General features: G+C 35.5%; 1 protein-coding gene across 6 annotated transcripts in view; it reads left to right on the forward strand.

The window, feature by feature from the left end:
• CEP126 (centrosomal protein 126) overlaps positions 1–23,958 on the forward strand; it is an 89,148-nt gene that overhangs the window by 20,901 nt on the left and 44,289 nt on the right. For all 6 annotated transcript variants that reach the window (XM_055272879.2, XM_063636441.1, XM_063636440.1 and 3 more), the window contains 2 exons: positions 11,694–11,839; positions 15,484–15,595. In XM_055272879.2, coding sequence (XP_055128854.1) covers positions 11,694–11,839; positions 15,484–15,595 — 258 coding nt within the window. The remainder of the gene's footprint in view (positions 1–11,693; positions 11,840–15,483; positions 15,596–23,958) is intronic.

Here is a 23,958-nt window from a genome sequence, read left to right on the forward strand (position 1 = left end):
TGAGTCCCAGTGGCTTTATAACCTTCCCAGTCAGCCTTTTTAATTTTAGCTATATACTAAGTATAAATTGGGTTCAGTTTGCACTTCCCTGATGTACCATTCCTAAGTTTTTTTATGAAATACCTATTCAAATATTTTGTCCATGTTTTAAGTTGGGTTGTTTGTCTTCTTGTTGAACTGTAAGATATATATATATATAAGATCTATATATATATATTCTGGGAACAAGTTCTTTGTCACAGATATATATTGTAAGTATTTTCTTCTAACCTGTGGCTTGCCTTTTCATTTATTTAATAAAATCTTTCAAAGAGCAGTTTTACATTATGATGACGTACAATTATCAATTTTTTGTTCTATGGTTAGCCTTCTCTAAGACATTTTGTCCACCCCAAGGTCATAACTTCTTGATTTCTTCTGGAAAGTTCATACTTAAAGATTTTCAGTCTAGTTTTATCATTCATCTCAAATTATATGTGTGTGGTATGATATAAGAGTTGACTGGTTTTATTTAGTTGCTCCAGCACCATTTGTGGGAAAATAATTTCCTTTCACCATTCAGTGGTCTTGATGCCTTTTTTGAAAATCAATTGAGGGTCTACTTTTGTGCTCTGTATTTTGTTCCATTGGTCTGTTTACTCTTATACTAATACTACATTGACTTGATTATTGTAGCATTATAGCAGGAATTCTCAACAGCAATACTATTGACATTGTGGATGACATAATTATTTATTATGGGGGAACTACCATATAGGAATTTTAGGATGAAGTATAGGCTGTTTTTTTTGTTTGTTTGTTTGTTGGTTTTTGTGTGTGTGTGTGTGTTTTTTTTTATTATACTTTAGGTTTTAGGGTACATGTGCACAATGTGCAGGTTTGTTACATATGTATCCATGTGCCATGTTGATTTCCTGCGCCCATTAACTCGTCATTTAGCATTGGGTATATCTCCTAATGCTGTCCCTCCCCCCTCCCCCCACCCCACAACAGTCCCCGGAGTGTGATGTTCCCCTTCCTGTGTCCATGAGATCTCATTGTTCAATTCCCACCTATGAGTGAAAACATGCGGTGTTTGGTTTTTTGTCCTTGCGATAGTTTACTGAGAATGATGGTTTCCAGCTTCATCCATGTCCCTACAAAGGACACGAACTCATCATTTTTTATGGCTGCATAGTATTCCATGGTGTATATGTGCCACATTTTCTTAATCCAGTCTATTGTTGTTGGACATTTGGGTTGGTTCCAACTCTTTGCTATTGTGAATAGTGCCGCAGTAAACATACGTGTGCATGTGTCTTTATAGCAGCATGATTTATAGTCCTTTGGGTATATACCCAGTAATGGGATGGCTGGGTTAAATGGTATTTCTAGTTCGAGATCCCTGAGGAATCGCCACACTGACTTCCACAATGGTTGAACTAGCTTACAGTCCCACCAGCAGTGTAAAAGTGTTCCTATTTCTCCACATCCTCTCCAGCACCTGTTGTTTCCTGATTTTTTAATGATGGCCATTCTAACTGGTGTGAGATGGTATCTCACTGTGGTTTTGATTTGCATTTTTCTGATGGCCAGTGATGATGAGCATTTCTTCATGTGTTTTTTGGCTGCATAAATGTCTTCTTTTGAGAAGTGTCTGTTCATGTCCTTTGCCCACTTTTTGATGGGGTTGTTTGTTTTTTTCTTGTAAATTTGTTTGAGTTCATTGTAGATTCTGGATATTAGCCCTTTGTCAGATGAGTAGGTTGCAAAAATTTTCTCCCATTCTGTAGGTTGCCTGTTCACTCTGATGGTAGTTTCTTTTGCTGTGCAGAAGCTCTTTAGTTTAATTAGATCCCATTTGTCAATTTTGGCTTTTGTTGCCATTGCTTTTGGTGTTTTAGACATGAAGTCCTTGCCCACGCCTATGTCCTGAATGGTATTGCCTAGGTTTTCTTGTAGGATTTTAATGGTTTTAGGTCTAACATTTAAGTCTTTAATCCATCTTGAATTAATTTTTGTATAAGGTGTAAGGAAGGGATCCAGTTTCAGCTTTCTACATATGGCTAGCCAGTTTTCCCAGCACCATTTATTAAATAGGGAATCCTTTCCCCATTTCTTGTTTTTGTCAGGTTTGTCAAAGATCAGATAGTTGTAGATATGCGGCATCATTTCTGAGGGCTCTGTTCTGTTCCATTGATCTATGTCTCTGTTGTGGAAATGAAAAAGGGGATATCACCACCGATCCCACAGAAATACAATCTACCATCAGAGGATACTACAAACACCTCTATGCAAATAAACTAGAAAATCTAGAAGAAATGGATAAATTCCTCGACAAATACACCCTCCCAAGACTAAATCAGGAAGAAGTTGAATCTCTGAATAGACCAATAACAGGCTCTGAAATTGTGGCAATAATCAATAGCTTACCAACCAAAAAGAGTCCAGGACCTGATGGATTCACAGCTGAATTCTACCAGAGGTACAAGGAGGAACTGGTACCATTCCTTCTGAAACTATTCCAATCAATAGAAAAAGAGGGAATCCTCCCTAACACATTTTATGAAGCCAGCATCGTCCTGATACCAAAGCCTGGCAGAGACATAACCAAAAAAGAGAATTTCAGACCAATATCCTTGATGAACATTGATGCAAAAATCCTCAATAAAATACTGGCAAACCGAATCCAGCAGCACATCAAGCTTATCCACCATAATCAAGTGGGCTTCATCCCTGGGATGCAAGGCTGGTTCAACATACGCAAATCAATAAATGTAATTCAGCATATAAACAGAACCAAAGACAAAAACCACATGATTATCTCAATAGATGCAGAAAAGGCCTTTGACAAAATTCAACAACCCTTCATGCTAAAAACTCTCAATAAATTAGGTATTGATGGGACGTATCTCAAAATAATAAGAGCTATCTACGACAAACCCACAGCCAATATCATACTGAATGGGCAAAAACTGGAAGCATTCCCTCTGAAAACTGGCACAAGACAGGGATGCCCTCTCTCACCGCTCCTATTCAACATAGTGCTGGAAGTTCTGGCCAGAGCAATCAGGCAGGAGAAGGAAATAAAGGGTATTCAATTAGGAAAAGAGGAAGTCAAATTGTCCCTGTTTGCAGATGATATGATTGTATATCTAGAAAACCCCATTGTCTCAGCCCCAAATCTCCTTAAGCTGATTAGCAACTTCAGCAAAGTCTCAGGATACAAAATCAATGTACAAAAATCACAAGCATTCTTGTACACCAATAACAGACAAACAGAGAGCCAAATCATGAGTGAACTCCCATTCACAATTGCTTCAAAGAGAATAAAATACCTAGGAATCCAACTTACAAGGGATGTGAAGGACCTCTTCAAGGAGAACTACAAACCACTGCTCAATGAAATAAAAGAGGATACAAACAAATGGAAGAACATTCCATGCTCATGGGTTGGAAGAATCAATATCGTGAAAATGGCCATACTGCCCAAGGTAATTTATAGATTCAATGCCATCCCCATCAAGCTACCAATGACTTTCTTCACAGAATTGGAAAAAACTACTTTAAAGTTCATAGGCTGTTTAACAGTACTTGCCTGCTGTCCACTAGATACCAGTAGCACACCCCAGACATGACAATTTAAAATGTCTCTAGATATTGTCAAAGGTCCACTTGAGAGGAAAGGGGCAAAACTCTCCTCAGTTGAGAATCGCTTCTTTATAGTGAAATAAGATAGTGTGTAGCCTCTGATTTTGTTTTGATTCAAGAGTTTTGCTTATTCTAGGTATTTTTACTTTTCCCTATAAATAAATATGCCTGGTTTGGAGTGGGATTGTGGTGAATTTATATATCAATTTAGAGAGACTTGATAACAATTCTAATTGCATTAATAAAATTGAGTCTTGCAGTTCATGAACATAGCTTATCTCTTCTCCTCTTTCCCCCACCCTTTATTTTGGTTTGGGTTTTTTTGGTTTGTTTATTTAATTTCTCTCAGTGGCATTTTCTAGTTTTCAATACAGAAGTCTTGCATGTCTTTGTTTAATGACTCCTAAATATTTTGTATTTTGTATAATGCTTTTATTAATGAATTTATTTAAATTTCATTTCCCATTGTTTGTTGCTTATATGTTGAAATACAAATGATTTTTCTATATTGACTTTGTATTCTAAGAACTTGTTAAATTTTCTCATTAGTTCCAGGAGTTATTTTATATATTCTTTATGATTTTCTAGTTATATAATTATGTCATCTGCAAATAAAGAGAATTTAATGTCTATCTTTCCAGTCAGTATGGCTTTTACTTTTTTGTTGGCCTCAGTGAACTTTCTAGGACTTCCAGTGCAATTGGGGAATAGGCGTAGTATGAGTAACCCTCTTTGCCTTATACCTTTTGGGGGACGTATTTACTATTTCACCATTAACTATGCTGCTAGCTAGGGAATTTGGGTAGGTGCCCTCTATCAGATTGAAGAAGTTTCCTCTCATTCCTAGTTTGTTGAGAATTTTTATAAATATGCATTGAATACTGTCAAATACTTTTTCTACATTTATTTTGATGATCATATCACTTCCCTCTTTTTTGTCAATATAGTGAGATGCACTAATTTCGCATTCCATGGATAACCCTCATTTGGCAATGATATGTAATTTTTATAAATTGCTGGATTTTATTTGCTAATACAGATTGAGTGCTCATTATCTCAAATGCTTGGAACTAGAAGTGTTGTGGATTTTAATTTTTTTTAGACTTTTGGAATATTTGCACATACATAATGAGTTATCTTGGGAATGGAACTCAAGTCTAAGCATGAAATTCATTTATGTTTGATATACATCTTATACACATAGCCTAAAGGTAATTTTATGTAATATTTTTAAATAATTTTTGCATGAAACAAAGTTTGTGTACATTGAACCATCAAAAAGCAAAGGTGTCATTGTCTCAGTCAACTACGTGGACAATCTGTGGTTGTTTGGTCATCACCACCATTCCTGAGTCTGAATTTATATGTTACTGATAAGCAATCATTTTCATATACTTATTCACATTTAAGTACTTAAAAGTAAAAAATATGACAGATAACATTAACATAATGAAAAAATAATGTGTTCAAGGTAATGAACCAGTACAGTCATCACCGGAATACCTGTATCAGCTGTCAGACAATAGCAACAGCAAACAAAGGCAGACTTTCAGTCTTCATGTTAGTACTCAAAAGTTTCAAATTTTGTAGCAGTTCAGATTTTGAATTTGCGGATTAGAGATGCTTAACCTGTATTTTGTGAAGGATTTTTGTGTAATGTTGATGAGAGATATTGGTCTATAAATTTCTTTGCTTCTAATGTGTTGTCGGGTTTTGGAATCATAGTTATGCTGGCCTTATAAAACATGGTGGGGAGTGTTTTCTTCACCTCTATATTTTGAAAAAGGTTGTATATGATTGTTGTTTCTCTTTTAAACGTTTGACAAAAAAAAATTATATCTGAACCTAGGGTTTTTTTGTGGGAAACTTATTAATTATAAATTATTTTATTAATGTGTAGAGGTTTTCATATTTTATTTTCTTTTGTGTCACTTTTGGAAAGTAGATTTTTTTAAGAAATTGGTCCATTTTACCTAAGTTGTTGAATTTATTAGCATAAAGTTATTTGTAATATTCCCCTATTATTTTTTAAGGCCTGAGGTATTTGTAGTGATATACTGTCTTGCATTCATGATATTATTAATTTTTGTTTTCCCTTTTTTTCTTAATTGTTCTTGCTAGGAGTTTATCAGTTTTCTTAACATTTTCCAAAGCAACTTGTCTGTGTTTTCTCTGTTTTTTTTTTTTTTTTTTTTGCTTACTATTTCATCAGTTTATTTTCTTTTTATTAGATTCCTTCATCTTTAGGATAAATTTGCTCATCTTCTATCTTGTTAAGGTGGAAACTGAAGTCATTGATTTTAAACCTTTCCCCTTTTCTGGTATAGCATTTAAAATTATAAATTGGCCAAGCATGGTGGCTCACACCTGTAATCCCAAAACTTTGGAAAGCCAAGGTAGGAGGATTTCTTGAGGCCAGGAGTCAAGACTAGCCTGGGCAACAAATCAAGACCCCCTTCTCTACAAAAAAATTTAAAATAAAATAAAATAAAATTATAAATTTTCTTCCAAACACTCTTTTAACTGCATTTAACAAATTCAGTATGCTGTATTTTAATCATTCAAAATGTTTTTTTCTTCTCTTTAGATTTTTTTCTTTGATCTATGGTTTACTTAGAACTGTATTTTCATTTTTTCTCTAATTTCCAGTTATTTGGAGCTTTTCTAGATATCATAATTGATTTCTAATGTAAATGTGTTCTGGTCAAAAACATAATCTGTAAGATTTTAATCTTATGAAATTCATTAACATTTCTTTTATGGCTCAACATAAGATTTTTATGATTACTTGGGAAAAGGCTGTGTATTATGATTGTTGGGTATAAATTATTACTGTTCTATAAATATCAACTAGATTGACCCAGTTGATAGTGTTGTTCAAATATTCTATATTCTTTGTCCAATTGTTCTGTTACTAAGAAAGGATGTTACAGTATGCACCTGGGATTGTGGATTTGTCCATTTCTATCTTTAGTTCTGTGTTTGCTTCATGTATTTTGAAGGTCTATTATTGGGTTCATACATCTATATAATTTTTGTGTCTTCCTGATGAATTGACCTTCCTATCATTATGAAATATTGTCTTTTACCTCTAGTAATACTCCATTTCTTAAACTCCAATATTAATAACACTCTAATAAATTTGTCTGTTATTAATATACATAGTCAAAAACTTCATCTGATATTAATGTAGTCAAATAAATTTCTCAAGCTTTTCCATTCTTTTGCCTTCAGTCCGTTTATATTTGCAATTGGGTCTTACTTTGTATCCATTCTAGCAAGTGTTAAGTCAGAAACTGTGAAGGGTCTGAGATTTTACCCTACTTGCATACTAATAATTTAGCTTACCGTGATTTCACTCAGTACCAATGAGATGGTTGTTCATTCATGTTGCCTGTTTTGAAATATTAAACAACAAATAACTTTTGTTTCCTTGTTTTCACAAGTGTCTGCCATATGACATAAAGGTTTAGTGTCTTCTTTGATATCTCAGATATGAGATATTACCAAACGACTTCAAATACTTTAATAGGGGAAGGCTTATAAGCTCATTATTTAACAAATTCCCCTGAACATCTAGGCAGCCATGGATTTCTCAAACCAACTCTCAGATATACAATGTTGTATAGAGTTAGCTCCGTATTAGCCATATTAAAGGACAGACCATCAAAGCATTTGCCCAGGAAACAAATCTGTAGGGATCACTGAAACATCACTAACATAAATCAGTAATACATACCAGCTGACTAAGATTCCTTCCTTACCTAACTAGATACATGTAAATTGTTCTCATTACCAGTGAAGTAGATAGTGCTCTAAAAGAAAAATACAATAGTACAAAAAAAAATCCCTGGAACAGACATCTCTGTTTAAAAAAATGTCATAGGTATAAGTTGTTTTATGCAGTTACATGCTGCACTATCAGCCATGAGACATAAAGACAACAGTTGCCTAAGTTGGCAGTTGCAGTGCACTGATACTCTGAAACTGAATAATGCATGACATAGTGCTGTTTACTAGGAAGATTTTAATATCACAAAACTAATTTCTAAAATTAAAAAAGTTTTATTCTTCAGAAAAGCATATATAATAAATGGATGTAATCCTTTTAAAATAACATAAGAAAATAAACAATTCTTAATAAACATTTCTCCCCTTCTCTACTAAATAAATGTTAACTGGTTTTTAAAATGCTTATTTACAGTTATTATTCTGGTCATTTGCTTCTATATAACAAACCACCCTAAAATTTAGTAGCTTAAAACAATTTATTAAAAATCTGTGTTGAATGGTTGAGCTGGTTTATTCTCCCTTGGAAGTTTCATGCTTTTGCACTCAGATTTGTGCTGTGGTTGGTGTTATCTGAAGATTCCACTTCGTTGGACATCCAAGATGGTTTCTTCAGTCACATGCCTTGTGCTAGACTGAGAAGGCTAGAATAGTTGGAACCAAGCCAGTTATCTCTCTCCAGTGCTGTCTCTCCTGTTAGCTAGCTTGGGCTTCTTTTCAGCATGGTGATCTCTAAGTCACTGAAATTCTTATATGGGGTCTGGCTTTTCCTGGAGTGAGCATTCCAGAAGTCCAGTTTGGAAGCTGCAAAATTCTAGCATGGGAAGTCACACAGTATCACTTCCATAACATTCTGTTGGTAATAAGAAAGTCACAGGGCCAGACTGATTAAAGGGGAGGGGATTACATGATCATGCTTCATTGGACATTATGTTTGGAGACTGACTATGGCTACCACAGGAGTGCCTGACACGTGATTTTATCTACTTTACACATGATTTTAATCTCAAGAGCATATGAATGTAGAATTTGGAACTTTTTAAGTTGACTCTGTCAGCTTCTGCTAAGCAAGCTGTGCCTCCTTCCTCCCAACAGAAAGAATACTCTATTATGACTCTCTATTTAATCGCTTTTGTTTTCTCTGTCTTCAAAGACCACATTAAGTACATTCATATTGTTGGGTAACGATCATCATTATCCGTCTCTAAAACTTCATCTTGCCCAACTGGAATTCTGTACCCATTAAGCACTAACTCCCCATGCTACCCTCCCCACCAGCTGGTAACCCCCATTCTACTTTGTCTCTATGAATTTGAATACTGTATGTACCTCATTTAAAGTGAAATCATATAACATTTGTCCTTTTGTGAGTGGCTTATTTCACTTAGCAGAATGTTTTCAAGGTTCATTTATGTGTAGCACGTGCCAGAATTTTCTTCCTTTTTAAGACTGAAAAAAATTCCATTGTATGTATATGCCACATTTTGTTTATCCATTGATCCATTTATGAACAGTTGGGTTGCTTCCACCTTTTGGCTATTATGAATAATGTTACTATGAAAATGGGTATAAAAATATCTGTTTGAGTCTCTGTTTTCACTTCTTTGGGATATAGTCCTCAAAGTGAAATTCTTTTATCATCTGGTAATTCTGTTTAATTTTTTGAAGAATCAGCATACCAATTTCCACAGCTGCTGCACCATGTTACATTTCCACCAGCAATGCATAAGAGTTCCAGTTTCTCTACATCCTTACCAACAGTTCCTGTTTTTATTTTGTTTTGTTTTTTAAATAATAGTCATCCTAATCGGTGTGGTGTGGCATTTCATTATGGTTTTAATTTGCATTTTCTTAATGATTAATGATGTTGAGCATCTTTTCATGTGTTTGTTTGTATTTGTATATCTTCTTTAGAAAAATTTCTACTCAAGTCTTTTGCCCATATTTTAAAATCAGGTTGTTTTGTTGTTGTTGAGTTGTTGGAGTTCTTGATATCAATCCTTATCAGATATATGATTGGAAATATTTTCTCTCATTTCCTGTGTGGCCTTTTTACTCTGTTGATGGTGTCCTTGGATCCACAAAAGTTTTTAATTTTGATGAAGTTCAACTTACCTATTTTTCCTTTTGTTTGTGCTTTTAGTGTCATATCAATAAATTATTGTCAAACCCAATGTCATGAAGCTTTTTCTGTATGTTCTCTTCGGAGGTTTGTTTTAGTCCCTGTATTTAGATATTTGATCTACTTTGGGGTAATTTTTATATGTGCTGTAAGGTAAGAGTCCAGCTATATTGTTTTGCAGTATCCGGATATCCAACACCATTTTCTGTAAAGATTGTCCTTTTCTCATTAGATGGTTTTGGCATCCTTGTGGAAAATCATTTGGCCATATATAAGAGGGTTTATTTCTGGGCTCTATTCTATTCCATTAGCCTATGTGTCTGTCTTTATGCTAGTACCACACTGCTTTGATTATGATAAATTTGTAGTAAGTTTTGAAATCAGGAAGGGTGAAACATTCCGTTTGGGGTGGTTTTTTTTTTTTTTCAGTATTATTTTGGCTATTCAGGGTTCCTTGACATTGTGTATAAATTTTAAAATGGATTTTGCTGTTTCTGCAAAGAAAAAAAAGTCATTGGGATTTGAAGGGATTGAATAGAATCTGAAGGTAGCTTTGAGTAGTGTTGTCATCTTAACAATATCTTCTTTGAATTCATGAACATGGTAGGTCTTTACATTTATTTGCGTCTTTTTAAAATTCTTTCAGTGATGTTTTACAGTTTTTGGTGTAGAATTCTTTTGCCTCCTTAGTTAAATTTATTCCTAGGCATTTTTGTGCTATTGTAAATTGAGATTGTTTATTTCCTTTCTGCATTGTTCATTGTTAAGTGTATACACATGCAACTGGTTTATATGTGTTGATTTTGTATCCTGCAACTTTGCTGAATTCATTTATTAGTGCTGGTTTTACGTGGAATCTTTAGGGTTTTCTACATATAAGATTATGTCATCTGGACTAGAGTTAATTTTACTTTTTCCTTTCCAGTCTGGATGCCTTTTTTTTTTCTTGCCTACTTACTGTGGCTATGACTTCTAATATTATGCTGAATCAAATTATAAAAGCAACTTCTTATCTTGACCTGGGGAGATTCTTGAAGGAGATTGTTTTGGGAGCTAAAAATCTTCTCCCCCACCTCTGGTGCTACATCCCTACATTCTACCTATCTCATATGTTGGACCACTTGGAGATCTATAGTCCTCTATCACCTGAAAGTATATATAGTTTCCTTAATCTGAGCTATTTAGAGTAGAATAATGTTCTAGCCAGGAGAGGTCTTTAGAAAGATGGTTAATAGTAACTTATGGCACTAAAAATTCTAAAAGAGTTCTTACCAACCATCTCCTAACCCCACGCATTCTACGGAGTTCCCTTTGGAGGTTTCTCTGCCAGTGATTTGTAGGCTTCTCTGCCAGTGATTTGTAGGCTTGCCTTTTCATTTTTTTTTCATTTTCCAGCAAATAATTATTGAATCATACACACATATGAGCATGTGCACGCACACACACACAGTCTTCCAAGGACAAAATCAATTTTTGAGACAGTACAGCTTAAACTAGAGAACATAAATTCAAGTGTCTGGGGGTAATGAGAAATAAATGAAATAAGAAAGTTAAGAAAAATAGGGAATGGCAGGGATTAGGGGCAGGTGTTTGGAGCTATGTGTGATTAAGAATCCAGATTTGCCAGATCTTCCAAATTTTGAAAAGAAACTGGAAATCCACATTTTTGTGTAAATTTCCTGAATTTTTAGCACAGTTCCAACTTAAAATGACAGCCAATTTTAAACTTGTGGTCCAAAAGAAAAATAAAAATGTACAGATTTTATTGAATACGTCATAATTTTCAAAGCTACTTCTTTCACTAATGAATTCATTCTTCACATTACAGAAAATGCCATAGCTTCCTTAGAAATGGCTTTTGCCACAGCACAGTTTGCGAGGTGGGAATAGGTATGCAAACCTGCCAGAAATTAGAAAGGGCTGCATTAGAGAACCTTCTCTTAGTTGCAAGAGACCTGGATACAGTTCTGAAATGACCATTTACAAAGAAATAAGTCTTTGGAAAACACCTGTTTTAAAAAATTTGAAATCTGTTGTTTTTAAATAAAATTTTGAAATATGAAAACATTGTTATATAATAAATGCATCATTTTGAAACTATTTTCTAAACTTACCACCTGTTTCTGTTGCCTACTTTGTGTTTTAAATATAGAGCTTTTGAGGAGAAACGAAAAGAACAAGAAGAAAAAGAACACCAAATTAGAGAACAAATACTTCAACAAAGAAAACAGAAGTTTGAAGAAGTTACTGAAAAATTCCAGCGTGCCCATATTCCTCTTTCACAGCGGAGGAAAGCAGGTGCCTTAATTTCTAGAACAATATGAGAACATAAATTAAAGTTTTAATCTCATTTGACATGAGTAGACAATAAAATCATAAATGAAGAAATGAAGTGGAAACAAACTAAAAAGACCAATATGACTTTTGAGTAAAAGCACTTTAACCAAATGAAAAATAGTCATTTGATTCAGGTTTAATTCAGAGAATATTGTTGGCTCTATTACTAAATTCTGAAACTCACAGTTTGATTTGACTTCCAACTGGTTACAATGGTTTATCTTTTTAAAATTGATTTGGTAAGTAGCTTAGTACAAAGCAAATTTAACATTTGGGTTCAGAAAATTAGTGTCACATTTATTCTAGTATTTTTTAATGGTTTGGCTCAAATTCATATTTGAGAGACTGGCAGAACAAAAAGAAAGTCTACAGAGTTATATAATCCAACAAGATAAAAACTTGGAACCAGTTAAGAATTTAAATATGATTATGGTTGGTTCTTTTGTATTATATCTTTTTATACCTTAAATAGTAAGACAATTAACAATATGTCAAAGCTTCATAAAGAATAGTGATAAGCAGAACCTTTATGTATTCAGCAAACATATGGTGTACGGTGTTGTACTTAGCCTTAGGCTAAGCTGAGATATAGAAAAATCTAATTGCATTCTACCATTAAAGATCTCACAACCTGTTTTGGAGATGAGAGTGGTATAAGTAATGTCAATAACATAATGATAATTGCTATGGTAGCAGAATGTGTAAAGTGCTGTAAAGTGCTGTGAGAGCACAGAGGAAAGAACACTAAACCTATGTCAGGACATCAAGGACATCATTCTTGGAAAAATGACTTAAGTCGGATCTTAACAAATGAGCATATTGCAAAGCAAACAGAAAATAAAAGGACATCCCAGGCAAAAGAACAGCTTGTACAAATAAATTATGTATTTCAGTGTATCTGAAGCATAGGATGGAGAAAAGAAGAAAAATGGATATGAAGCTAGAAAAAATAAGAGGTAGCCAGTTCTCAAAGAGCTTTATATGCCATGCCAGGAATTTCATCTTTATGCAAAATACAGTCCACTTACAGTTTTTTTTTAACAAGAAAGCAAGCCATTGCTGTGTTAGTAATAAATATTACTGTTAATAAAGGCAGCTAGTAAAACTGTGCTAAATAACAGTAGCTTAAACATGATAACAGTTTATTTTTCTCCCATATAATATGAAGTCCTGTGGTAGGCAGTCAAGAGCTGGTTTGATGATTATACTGAGCTGAGAGACAGAAGGATCATCTGTCACTCGGCTCAAAAGTCTTTAGTACACAGTTTATACCCTCACTGTCATGGTCACATGGTAGCTGCTAGAGCTCAACCATCATACCAGTGTTCTAGGCAGGAAGAAAGAACAGGAAAAAAAGATGTACCTCTGAGATCTCTGCCTGGCAACTTTATTTGCAAGGGAGTCTGAAAAATAGTTTTTTTAATGTAGGTATATTGCTACCCCTAACTATATAGGGTCTGTTACCAAGGAAAAAAGGGAAAATGCATATTAGGTGGGGAACTAGGGGTCTCTGCTATAATTAGATTTGTTAGAAAGATAATTATAGTTACAAGATGGAATATAGATTGAAGTAGAGACTTACTAAAGTAAGTAGACTAGTAGGATACTATTTAAATAATTATGGTAAGAGATGTTAAGCTCCTAAATTAAAGCAGTGCATTGAGTGTAAGAGGTAAGATTCATATTCATCCATATCCATATTCATCCTTTTTTTTTTTTTCAAGATGGAGTCTTGCTCTTCTTCACTACTGTGCCCAGCCAGAGATACTATATTCAAGACATATAATCACGGCCAGCCGAGGTGGCTTATGCCTGTAATCCCAGCACTTTGGGAGGCCGAGGCAGGCGGATGGCTTAAGAGCTGACAAGTTCAAGACCATCCTGGGCAACATGATGAAACTCAATCTCTACAAACAACACAAAAATTAGCCAGGCATGGTAGTTCATGCCTGTAGTCCCAGCTACTCAGGAGGCTGAAGTGGGAGGGTTGCTTGAGCCCAGGAATCGGAGGTTGCAGTGAGCCAAGATCACACCACTGTACTCCAGCCTGGGCAACAGAGGCAGACTTTATCTCAAAAAAAAAAATAAATAAATAGATATAATCAGTAGGGTTCAGTTACTGATTTCACTGAAAATGGTGAAAGAAGCTGGGCGAGGTGGTTCATGCCTGTAATCCCAGCACTTTGGGAGGCTGAGGCGGGTGGACCACCTGAGGTTGGGAGTTCAAGACCAGCCTGGCCAACATGGTGAAACCCCATCTCTACTAAAAATACAAAAGTTAGCCAGGCATGGTGGCGGGTGCCTGTAATCCCAACTACTAGGGAGGCTGGGGCAGGATAATTGCTTAAAAACCGAGGAGGTAAAAGTCGTAGTAAGCAGAGGTCGCACCACTGCACTCCAGCCTGAGCGACAGAGCAAGACTCTCAAAAAAAAAAAAACAGTGGTGGAAGAGAGGCTAGAAGGAGAACAGTGCCTCTATAAATTAGCAGAAAACCTTATTTTAAACATTCAATAAATAATTTTTAAATTAATTTATTACTTTGATAGATGCATCCTTTATGATGTGAATATCAGTAAACTATCCTGTAGCTTTGCATTCTTCATGTAATCACCAGTTGATTAGGGAAATGGATTGTCTCTAGAGTTCAAGTTTGAACTAACCCTTACATAATAACATGCTATTTTTGCTTAAACATTTTAAATAAATTACAAATGTTGTAATAATGGAAAAGTCTGATGACATGTTGGTGTTTTAAAAAAGAAAAGAGGAAGATAGTTTGGAAGTACCCACGAAGAGCTAAAGCCAGAAATTCACTCACCCTATTTCCAGGCCTTGAGTTATTTATAGTATATGATATACTATAGATACCATGTATAGATAGTATAGTATATTTATAGTATATAATGGGAGGGAAATGATGTCTCCATTTGAGAGGGTTGTAAGAGAAGACAATATTTAGAGAGAGAAGTAGGGTGAAATAGAGTACGTTGAATACCAAAGTGCACAGTGGAAGGAGTTGAGAAAGTGGATATATGTAGGACATGGGGTTATATTAAAGGTTGTGCAGGACAGTATATGGATGAGTGTCCATAATAGTGTATGACCTTGAGCAAGTTACTTGCCTTCTCTATGCCTTAGTTTCCTCAGTTGTAAAATTCAAATATACCTCATAGGCCGTAGTGAGGGTTAAATAGTTTATGTGCATTAAATGTTTAAAAATAAGGTCTATAACTAAGTGCTCAGTAAATGTTAGTTGGTGTTTTTGTATGTTCCCCTTTTCTTCATAGGAATATTTATAAATTGTGTCAGAAATTTATGGCACTATGAGATCAAATATAGGGGAGTTTGCATGCCAGAATGAAGAGCCTAGACATTTCTCAAAGTCTCTTTTTTCCTGATAAATATTCTTAAAATTGGTGATGAAAACTTTGAGGTAACACATTCTCTTTTGGGAACTGAATGTCAAAATTTAAAGTATCTGAAAATATTTTATTTTTACAAAAGTTTTAAAGTACTATTTTATCATTAACCAATTAAATTATATGTAAAGTGACCACTGAAGATAAAGTGATTCTGTACTGTTCGGTCTTTATTATCTCTTTAGTTTTCCGAAAACCAGTTCCTCCATTAGAAGAGGCCCTCAAACAAATTCAGGAATCCAACTTAAAATCAGAAGTAAACCTTCCCTTTTCCCGTAGACCAACAATAAACTGGAGGTAAGTAATTTATGATTATTGTATACAATTATTACAATAATTGTATAACCATCTAGTTGCTGTGCTTGTGAGCTTTTTCATCAGCTACTCCTCCCCTGTGTTTTAGAGTTTATTCTTTTATTTTTACAGATTAAATTGAGGTAGAGTAGAATGAAAATTGCTCCAAGAATAGGTCAGAATTCCAATTTGTTATCTTAAAGTCCTTGGTATTACAAAATACTATGTATGTTAAATAATGTTTGTGGAACATACCATCAAAACACTTTTTAAATATTGATATTGATATTTTGATTAAAATGTTGATATCTTTACTGAGAAGAGAAAATTATGTTGAACTGTAATAAATTTAAGTAAAAAGAGTAATTTTATGGTAGAAGTGGGTTTTTCCTCACTGAAAATCTCTCCTGGATGTCTTGAAAAGGCTACAGAGTCTCCTGATTCTTCTGCAGGATGGCATAAGTGAATCATCTAGAAGTAATAGGATGGACCAATCAACCACTGGGTACCCTCAGACATTCTGTATCTTCCATTTATTTATTCCAAACATTTGTTAACGCTACTACATGTATAGAAGTAGATCAGGCATTATAAGGGGATATGGAGAAGTATATACTATTGTAAAATATAATCCCTAGTGTATAATCTAAAAGATAAGTGAAATAGTGCTTCAGAAATATAGAATAGTGCCAAATGAGTAATTACAATAATATATAAAATTCATTTATATAAATACATCTACAATTCAGACAATAAATTATGTTAGTATTTTACCTGTGCATAATGTTATTCCATTTTTAGAATATCTGTGGGCAACAGTTCCCTTGATTAGGACTAAGAACAAGTAAATGTATCCTCTTGATCCTAATTAGAGTTCAGGAAAGACCTCATGGGACAGAGAATTCTTCAGCAAAGCTTTGAAGAAAATAGTAGTTATTTGGAACAAGCGAGTGGATGGCATTTTAGACAGAGAGATGAGCATGTGCAAAAGCCAAGGGCAATCGAAGGCATGATATACTCTAGGAGTAAGAGTATGTGTACCTCATAGAATGCAAAATACAGATGGCTTTGCCAGATACAAGATTGGAGAGAGAAGTGCATCTGTATGCCAAGAAATATAAACTTTATCTTGAGAGTTTAAGAGGAGTCAATGAATAATTTTAGGCAAATTAGTGATAAGATGAAATTTTCTTTTTAAACATATTATTCCAATCCATTGTGAACAATTATGGATAATGGATTGAAAGCTGGGGATATTTCAATAAATGTAGAAATTATATAGCCTAGAGCTCAAGAGAAAGACCTAGGCTAAAGGCATTTGAAGCCAAGGTAATGGATATGGTCAGCTGTGGAGAATATGTGTGTGATGAGCACTGAAGAACAGCAACATTTAAGGAAGTGGAAAAAGAAGAGAAGCTTGCAAACAGAATGGCTAGAATGGCTCATATAGGACTAGGAAAGGTCAGTATCATGAAAACTAGGGAAGGATAAATTTTGATGGGAAAAACATAGTTTACAGAGATCAAATGACTTCTAAAGAATCAGACACATAATGTCTGTCAGTCAGGATCCTGGCAGGGAACAGAAGGCACACTTAAAAGAGGTGACTGAGAGGTTAAGTAAGGGACTATAAAACCAACAAAGGATGGTAAACCACCCCCAGAACTGACACAAAGTCAGTATTACCAACACAGACCTGAACTGAAAAGAGCTATACTGTAGAAGAAGGAGGCTGGACAGGTCCTGTGGTCCTAGGGAGAGCAATGTAAGCCACTGCTAAACCAAGCCCAGCAGGGAGGAAGTCAGAGGAATAATTACCAAAAACCTCTTTCTTCTGTCACCCTCCTTTCTCCTTCTGGTACCTTCCACTGGCCAAACCCAGCCATAAATCAAAGAGCAAGGGATCATTCAGTCTCTTGGAGCAGAGTCAAGTAGAGAAATGTGGTAAATGAATCTGGAGGGGCAAAGAGAATATCCAACATAGAAACAATGGGTTCACTGTATTTCACAACAAAAAAAGTTACTGGCAACTTTTGTCAGACCAATTTTAGTGGAGTGGTGGGGGCAGAAAATAAATTGCAATGAGTTGAAGAGAAATGGAGAGCAAAAAGGATAACAAGTTTAGTTTGACTGTGAAAGTTAGAGAGTGATAGGACAATAGCCAGAAGAGATGTATGGCCAATATATGGCCTTTCCCTTAAGAGAGATCTTATGATGTTTAAATATGAATATTAAAGTGATGAGCAACAGAATTGCAGTCTAGAAAGGTAGAGTAGGATAAAAATGTAAGTACTTATTCTGTGTTATACATTGATTAGCATGGGTTACACATGTGAATGAGATATGGTCCTCTGCCTAGCAAGGGTTTGCAATTACATTATAATACTGTTTGTTGGTCTTTACAACATAATACACGTGTAATACTGTATAATGGGAGTTGTTACAGAAATACTAGCAAAGTAATAAAGAAGTACAGCATTGAAGGTAGAAGGTAGTCTTAAAGAATGAGTTAAGATTTATCAGAGAAGCATGTGTTGGGTTTTAGGCATGTGCAGTGCTACAGTGTTGTGGAAGGCATAGACCCCTGAGGAAATAGAACTTAATTCAAGTGTCGGGACTGTAGGATGTGTTGCTGATGGGACAGGGGATGATCTAGAAATGTAGATTGCGATCAGATGTAAAATGTTTGTATGCCTAGCAAGTGAGTGTGAACTTTATCCTGTAACCAGTGGGGAGCCAATGGAGGTTTTTCAGCAGGGGAGTGATGGCATCCTCTTTCTTATTTTAGAAAGTTAAATGGTGCAAATGTTGGAGAATAGAGAGGATAGGGAGAAATTGGAGGCAAGGAGACCAGAGAGGAAATTATTGGAATAACCCAAGGGATAGATCCTTACTACCTAAACCAGAACAGTACTATTTTGTGTAGTGAAGAAAGGATGGCTCTGATAATAAACAGTTTTGAGTAGTGAGAGGATGAGAGAGAAGAAAGAATGAAGATAATGTGCTTTCACAGTGCAGAGAAGTAGCATAAAGAAATAAGAGTTTAAGGATGTTGATCAACCAGAAGTATAAGAATTGAAGTATAAGCTGGGCATAGTGGCCCACACCTGTAATTTCAGTTCTTTGGGAGGCTGAGGAAGGAGAATCAATTAAGTCTAGGAGTTCAAGGCCAACCTGGACAATAGAGCAAGACCCCATCTCTACACACACACAAAATGTAAAAATTAGCTGGGAATGCTGGCACACACCTGTAGCTCTAGCTACTCGAGGAGATAAGTAGAAGGATCACTTGAGCCCAGGAGTTGGAGCCACAGTGAGCTATGATCACACCACTGCTCTCCAGCCTAGGTAACAAGAGTGAAATCCTGTTTCAAAAGAAAAAGGAGAAGGAGAAGGAAAAAGAAAAGAACAAGAAGATGAGGAAGAGGAGGAGAAAGAAGAGGAAGAAGAATTGGAGAATAGACAGAATAGAAGCAGAAAGAAAAGACATTTTATTAAAAGAATAGATGAGTTTGATATAGGACAAAGGAAATGAAAAAAAGCAAAAAAATAAAAAGCAACTGATATTTTGAGTCTTGCTGATTAAGGGAATGTGATTAACTTTTTAAAATTCCCTTTGAGCCTTCTGAATTGAGGGGATAAATATCCATGTAGAAATGTGTAAAAATAATTTAACCAAAGATGAGGTGAGAGGCCAAGGCTATAGAAATAGATTTGAAAGTTATGATTGTATATATTGTTGCTTAATTTTCATGTGTACTTTTGTCCCCACAACCAGATTGTAGTATTCTAAAGGACGGTGTCTCAGTCTTACATATGCAGGTATTCCCTATAGTGCTTAATTCAGTACTCATGTTGGAGGTATTCAATAAATACTTTGAATGGAAAAATATCACTGACATGAGTGAACACTTCTCAAAGTGTATAAAAGTGGCCCGAAGTTAGATAGATGAGGAGGATATTTATCTGAGACAAACACCGAGAAGAAACTTCAACCAGAAGGAATATTAGCATGTGAAAGGGCATAGAATCATAAAAGGCATGTTATGTTAAGGGAGCTACAAGTAGCTCAATTTGGCTAATGTGTACAGTGAGGAGAGAGTTGTGGGCAGATAGGTTGGAAAGGAAGCTGTGAGTTAGATCATGAAGAGCCTTGTTAAGGAGTTTGTTTTAAAAACAATTACTGAAAGATTTGAAGCAAACATACAATATTTATAGGTTGGAAATATTGCCAGAGTGGAAAAGAAAAGGGGAACACTAAAAATAGAAAAATGAGGTAAAATGGCATTTTAGTTGATTAAAACAATGACTTCTTGAAAGCTATTTAGAAGGTAGAATCAATATGCCTTGGTAACTGTTTAAGACCTGGAGTGATTGGGAAGAATCAAAGATGACTCCAGAGATTAGATCTGGTCAGTGAATAAGTGGTAAAACCATTTATCAAAATGAGGACTATGAGGTTAAGAGGGTGTAGATCTCATGTTAAGTGTTCTTACCTCAGTAAAAAAAAAAAAAAAAAAAAAAAAAAAATGAATATGAGGGAAGAATAAATAGGTTTAGGGGAGGAAGTAATTGGAAGGAGAATGACATGTTTGAGTTTGAGACACTTATGAGAATTCAAGAGCCAATTTCTTATAGTAAGAAATCTGGGCCATGAATGTAGATATGAGAGTCATCAATGAATGAATAAAGTTAAAGTCATGGCAGTATCCACCAGTGGTAGTCTTAGATTCAGCTAAACAATCGAACTCCCTTAACTGTACCAGGCTATGTTTGGCTTCAATTAGAGACCAGAAAACACTGCATGCCAACTAGGTAACATTCTTCAATAGGAGGAATCCTTATAGAAGGCCACAAAGCAGTTGAGGGGCTAGTTTTTGCTATGTTTCTACCCTCTACAAGTGACAGCTCAGGTTTAAGGCTTATAATGCTTACATTATCACAATGGGTGGGCATCTACCTACTCTGGATAAGCGGCCCCATGTTCTAAACAGGAACAAATGTTTTTTGTAATGGCTCCATATGAATTGCTCCCATGGAAGAGATATGTCTGGTAATAAAAATTATCATACTCAAGGAAACTCAAAACTATAGCTTTCTAGCAGATATCTATGGTTTCTTTGCAGTCCTCTTAGTCCAGATGTGGTTTACCAATGAAGGGCCATTTTTACCATAATCAATGTGCCTTGTAACACGGCTTAAATCCTACTAATTATCCAGAGAAATAGACTTAGAAAGTTAACTCAAAGTTGAATTGGTCCATAGAGAAGGAGAAGATTTAGTTAACCCTTTACTCACACACTAATATAGATAAGGTCACATAGACAGTATAAGTAAGATTACAAAGAAAGTATCGATATAGATAAGAAAAAAAAAGTCACATAACTCAAAAATTTTAGCATATAAAGGACAGGCAAAGAAAGAGGAGCTCAAGAAAGAGGCTGAGAAGGAACAACCAGAGAAGTAAGAAAATAAAAAGGAAATGTGCTGATGTGGAAACCAACAGAATTAAAATCAAGAAAGATAGTGGTCAAGAAATACCCATTTTTGCAATTATTAGGTAATTAGTTAACCACAAGCAAAGTAGTACATTGAAGTGATGGAGGTGGAAACCAGATAACAGTTAGGTTAAGAGACAAGTGGAAGTTGTGGTAGTAATATAATTTACTACCACATTATATGTGGCAATATAATTTTAGAGTACTCTATAGGAAAGCTTGTCTGAAAAGAGATGACAAACAATTAGAGGGAGTCCCAGGATTTATTCAGACTAATTTTAAAAATTCTAAACCAGTTAATATAGAAGCAATGTACATTTTTTATACAGGGCTTCTTCACTTTCAGGGTTTTTTTCTATCAGTTGTTATACTTTATGTTAATTGGATTATTTTTCCTTTTTTTTTTTTGAGACGGAGTCTCACTCTGTTGCCAGGCTGGAGTGCAGTGGTGCGATCTCGGCTCACTACAACCTCCGCCTCCTGGGTTCAAGCGATTCTCCTGCCTCAGCCTCCCAAGTAGCTGGGATTATAGGAATGTACCACCACACCCAGCTAATTTTTGTATTTTTAGTAGAGACTGGATTTCACCATTTTGGCCAGGAGGGTCTCGATTTCTTGACCTCGTGATCCACCTGCCTCGGCCTCCCAAAGTGCTGGGAATTCAGGCATGAGCCACCACGCCCAGCCAGATATTTTCAGTTTTTAAAAACTCTTGTAGAATGAAGAAAAGCGTAGGCATTTTTCTTGTTCAACAGTGTGCAGTTGCTTGAAGTCTTAGAAGAGTTAAACTGTCAGAACAACTTTGCTTTCCCTGTAGCAAATATGTAGATATGATTACAGCAAGTCTATGCTAGGATCATTAAATAACACACATCATCTTTGTTTTATGAGAAATGATCTTCATTGTGCATTAGAATACCTAGTTAGTTTTCATGTTATTTTAACATACTATTTTGACTTTGACTTCATGGTATCTATATCTATCTGTGTGTGTGTATGTTTATATATATATATATATCACATAAATTCTATGTATTTGGAAAACAACAAGTGTATACAATGTATAGTGAGAACACTATGATTTACTTATTAAAAAGTTAGACTTCTCTCCACAGATAACCAATAGTCTTAAGTAATGTATATGAAAGTGCTTTGTAAACTTTGAAATTCTATGTAAATATGAGATATTGGAATATTAAGAATCAGGTGTTAGGTTAATGGACATATTTTTATTTATTGAAAATATAATTAAGCTGAAATCATTAATAAACTACTATCACATTAAAAATACATTTTCAGTGGAACGTAAACCTAAATGTGTTAAGAAATAAAGTAATGCCAAGAAATAAGAGGCTTACAAAGAAACAGAGGTATATCAGTAAGATTATTCTAATGTGGAAAATGTTAGTGGTAGATAAAAATCAGATGTTGGCAATGTGATCATGTAAAAGAGAAAAAAAATGTATGATAAAGTGCAGGGCATTTAGTGCTTAAGCCCCAAGATAAATCGGAGAATATGTTCTCATGAACATAGAAGCTGCTTCAGCAAATAGTGAGATATAAGAATATTAATAAGGGAGTAAAGTTAAAAATATAAGAAGTAATTAGTCTTCTGTCACCACCAAATCTTTATCATAAAGCTAACATGCTTGACCATTCTGGAAGGTGTAAGGTAAAAGGGGATATATTGTCTCCCATATTAAATGGTTAAACTTTAATAAAATGATACTGCTAGATATCTATCTCCAATATCCATGTATTTGTGGTGGGGCAGTTGATCCTGAACTACGTGCTACATTGAGAAATCTGGCCGGAGCTGAGCAGTTATCTATTGACCTCTATTTGCCCTTTGAACTCATGCTTTAAACCAGATTGTCCAGCCCATATTCCTGTATCTGTATGAGTAAAAGACTTCTGAAAAGTGAAAATACTCCAAGAGCTAGAAATAAGAAATGGCAAACCTGAATAAGCTATGTACATTTTTCAGTCCATGTGAGAGGACACTGGTTGATCAAAGGATGATCATGCATGGACCCTATGGACAAGAAAATAACATGAATCAAAAGCCTAGAGGCAGCCCAATAAACCAAAAAAAAAATCTTAATAAGGCTCTCTACCTGCCTGTCCAAATGCTTTTCCGCCTGTGCAGATCCATTCCTGCCTGTCCAGCTGTCTCCACACCTGATCCCTACTTACCTAATCAACTGTCTCCTCCGCGGGTCCCATTGCAGTCCCACCACTTCCAAATTCTTCCTAGCTACCCAACTGTTTCTCCTACCCGCCAGCCCCATATACTGCCTATCCATCCATCTGTACCCTCTACTCTTCCAAAGACCTTTCCACCAGTCCCATTACTGTCTTACCCAATTAAATATCGTCCTCGTCCTCCAACCCCGGCTACTTCCAGCATTTCTAGCAGTTTCCCTCGTCTACCAGCACCAATTCCTTCTTGCCCACCTGGCCATCTACCCCACCCACCCCAAAGTTCTCCAATCATTCCTGACCCTGAGTCACAGAACAAGTTATTTTACAAAACTTTCAGACCCAAACATTTCCTTCCAGCACAGCATTCTACTGCAGCCACTCTAATGCCTACCCTTGTTCGTCGTTCCCTTCCAGCTCAACTGGTTGTTTCCCCAACCCCTTTGGAACCTCTCCCTGTTTTGAAGCCTTCCTGTTTATCCAGTCACCCCCCTCATCCACCAGTCCCCACTCTTTCTTATGTCACTCCGTTGCCTGCACATCCTGCTAGCTTGGATCCTTTTCAGTCAGTCCAGCAATCTGTTCCACAAGCCACAGCATTGTCAAATCAGCCCAAGGCCTTTGCAGATCATCCACCAGCCTCAGTTCTCTCCCTTGCATCTCCCT

The sequence above is a fragment of the Symphalangus syndactylus genome, chromosome 3 (assembly GCF_028878055.3).
Source record: "Symphalangus syndactylus isolate Jambi chromosome 3, NHGRI_mSymSyn1-v2.1_pri, whole genome shotgun sequence".
Classification (NCBI taxonomy): Eukaryota; Metazoa; Chordata; class Mammalia; order Primates; family Hylobatidae; genus Symphalangus; species Symphalangus syndactylus.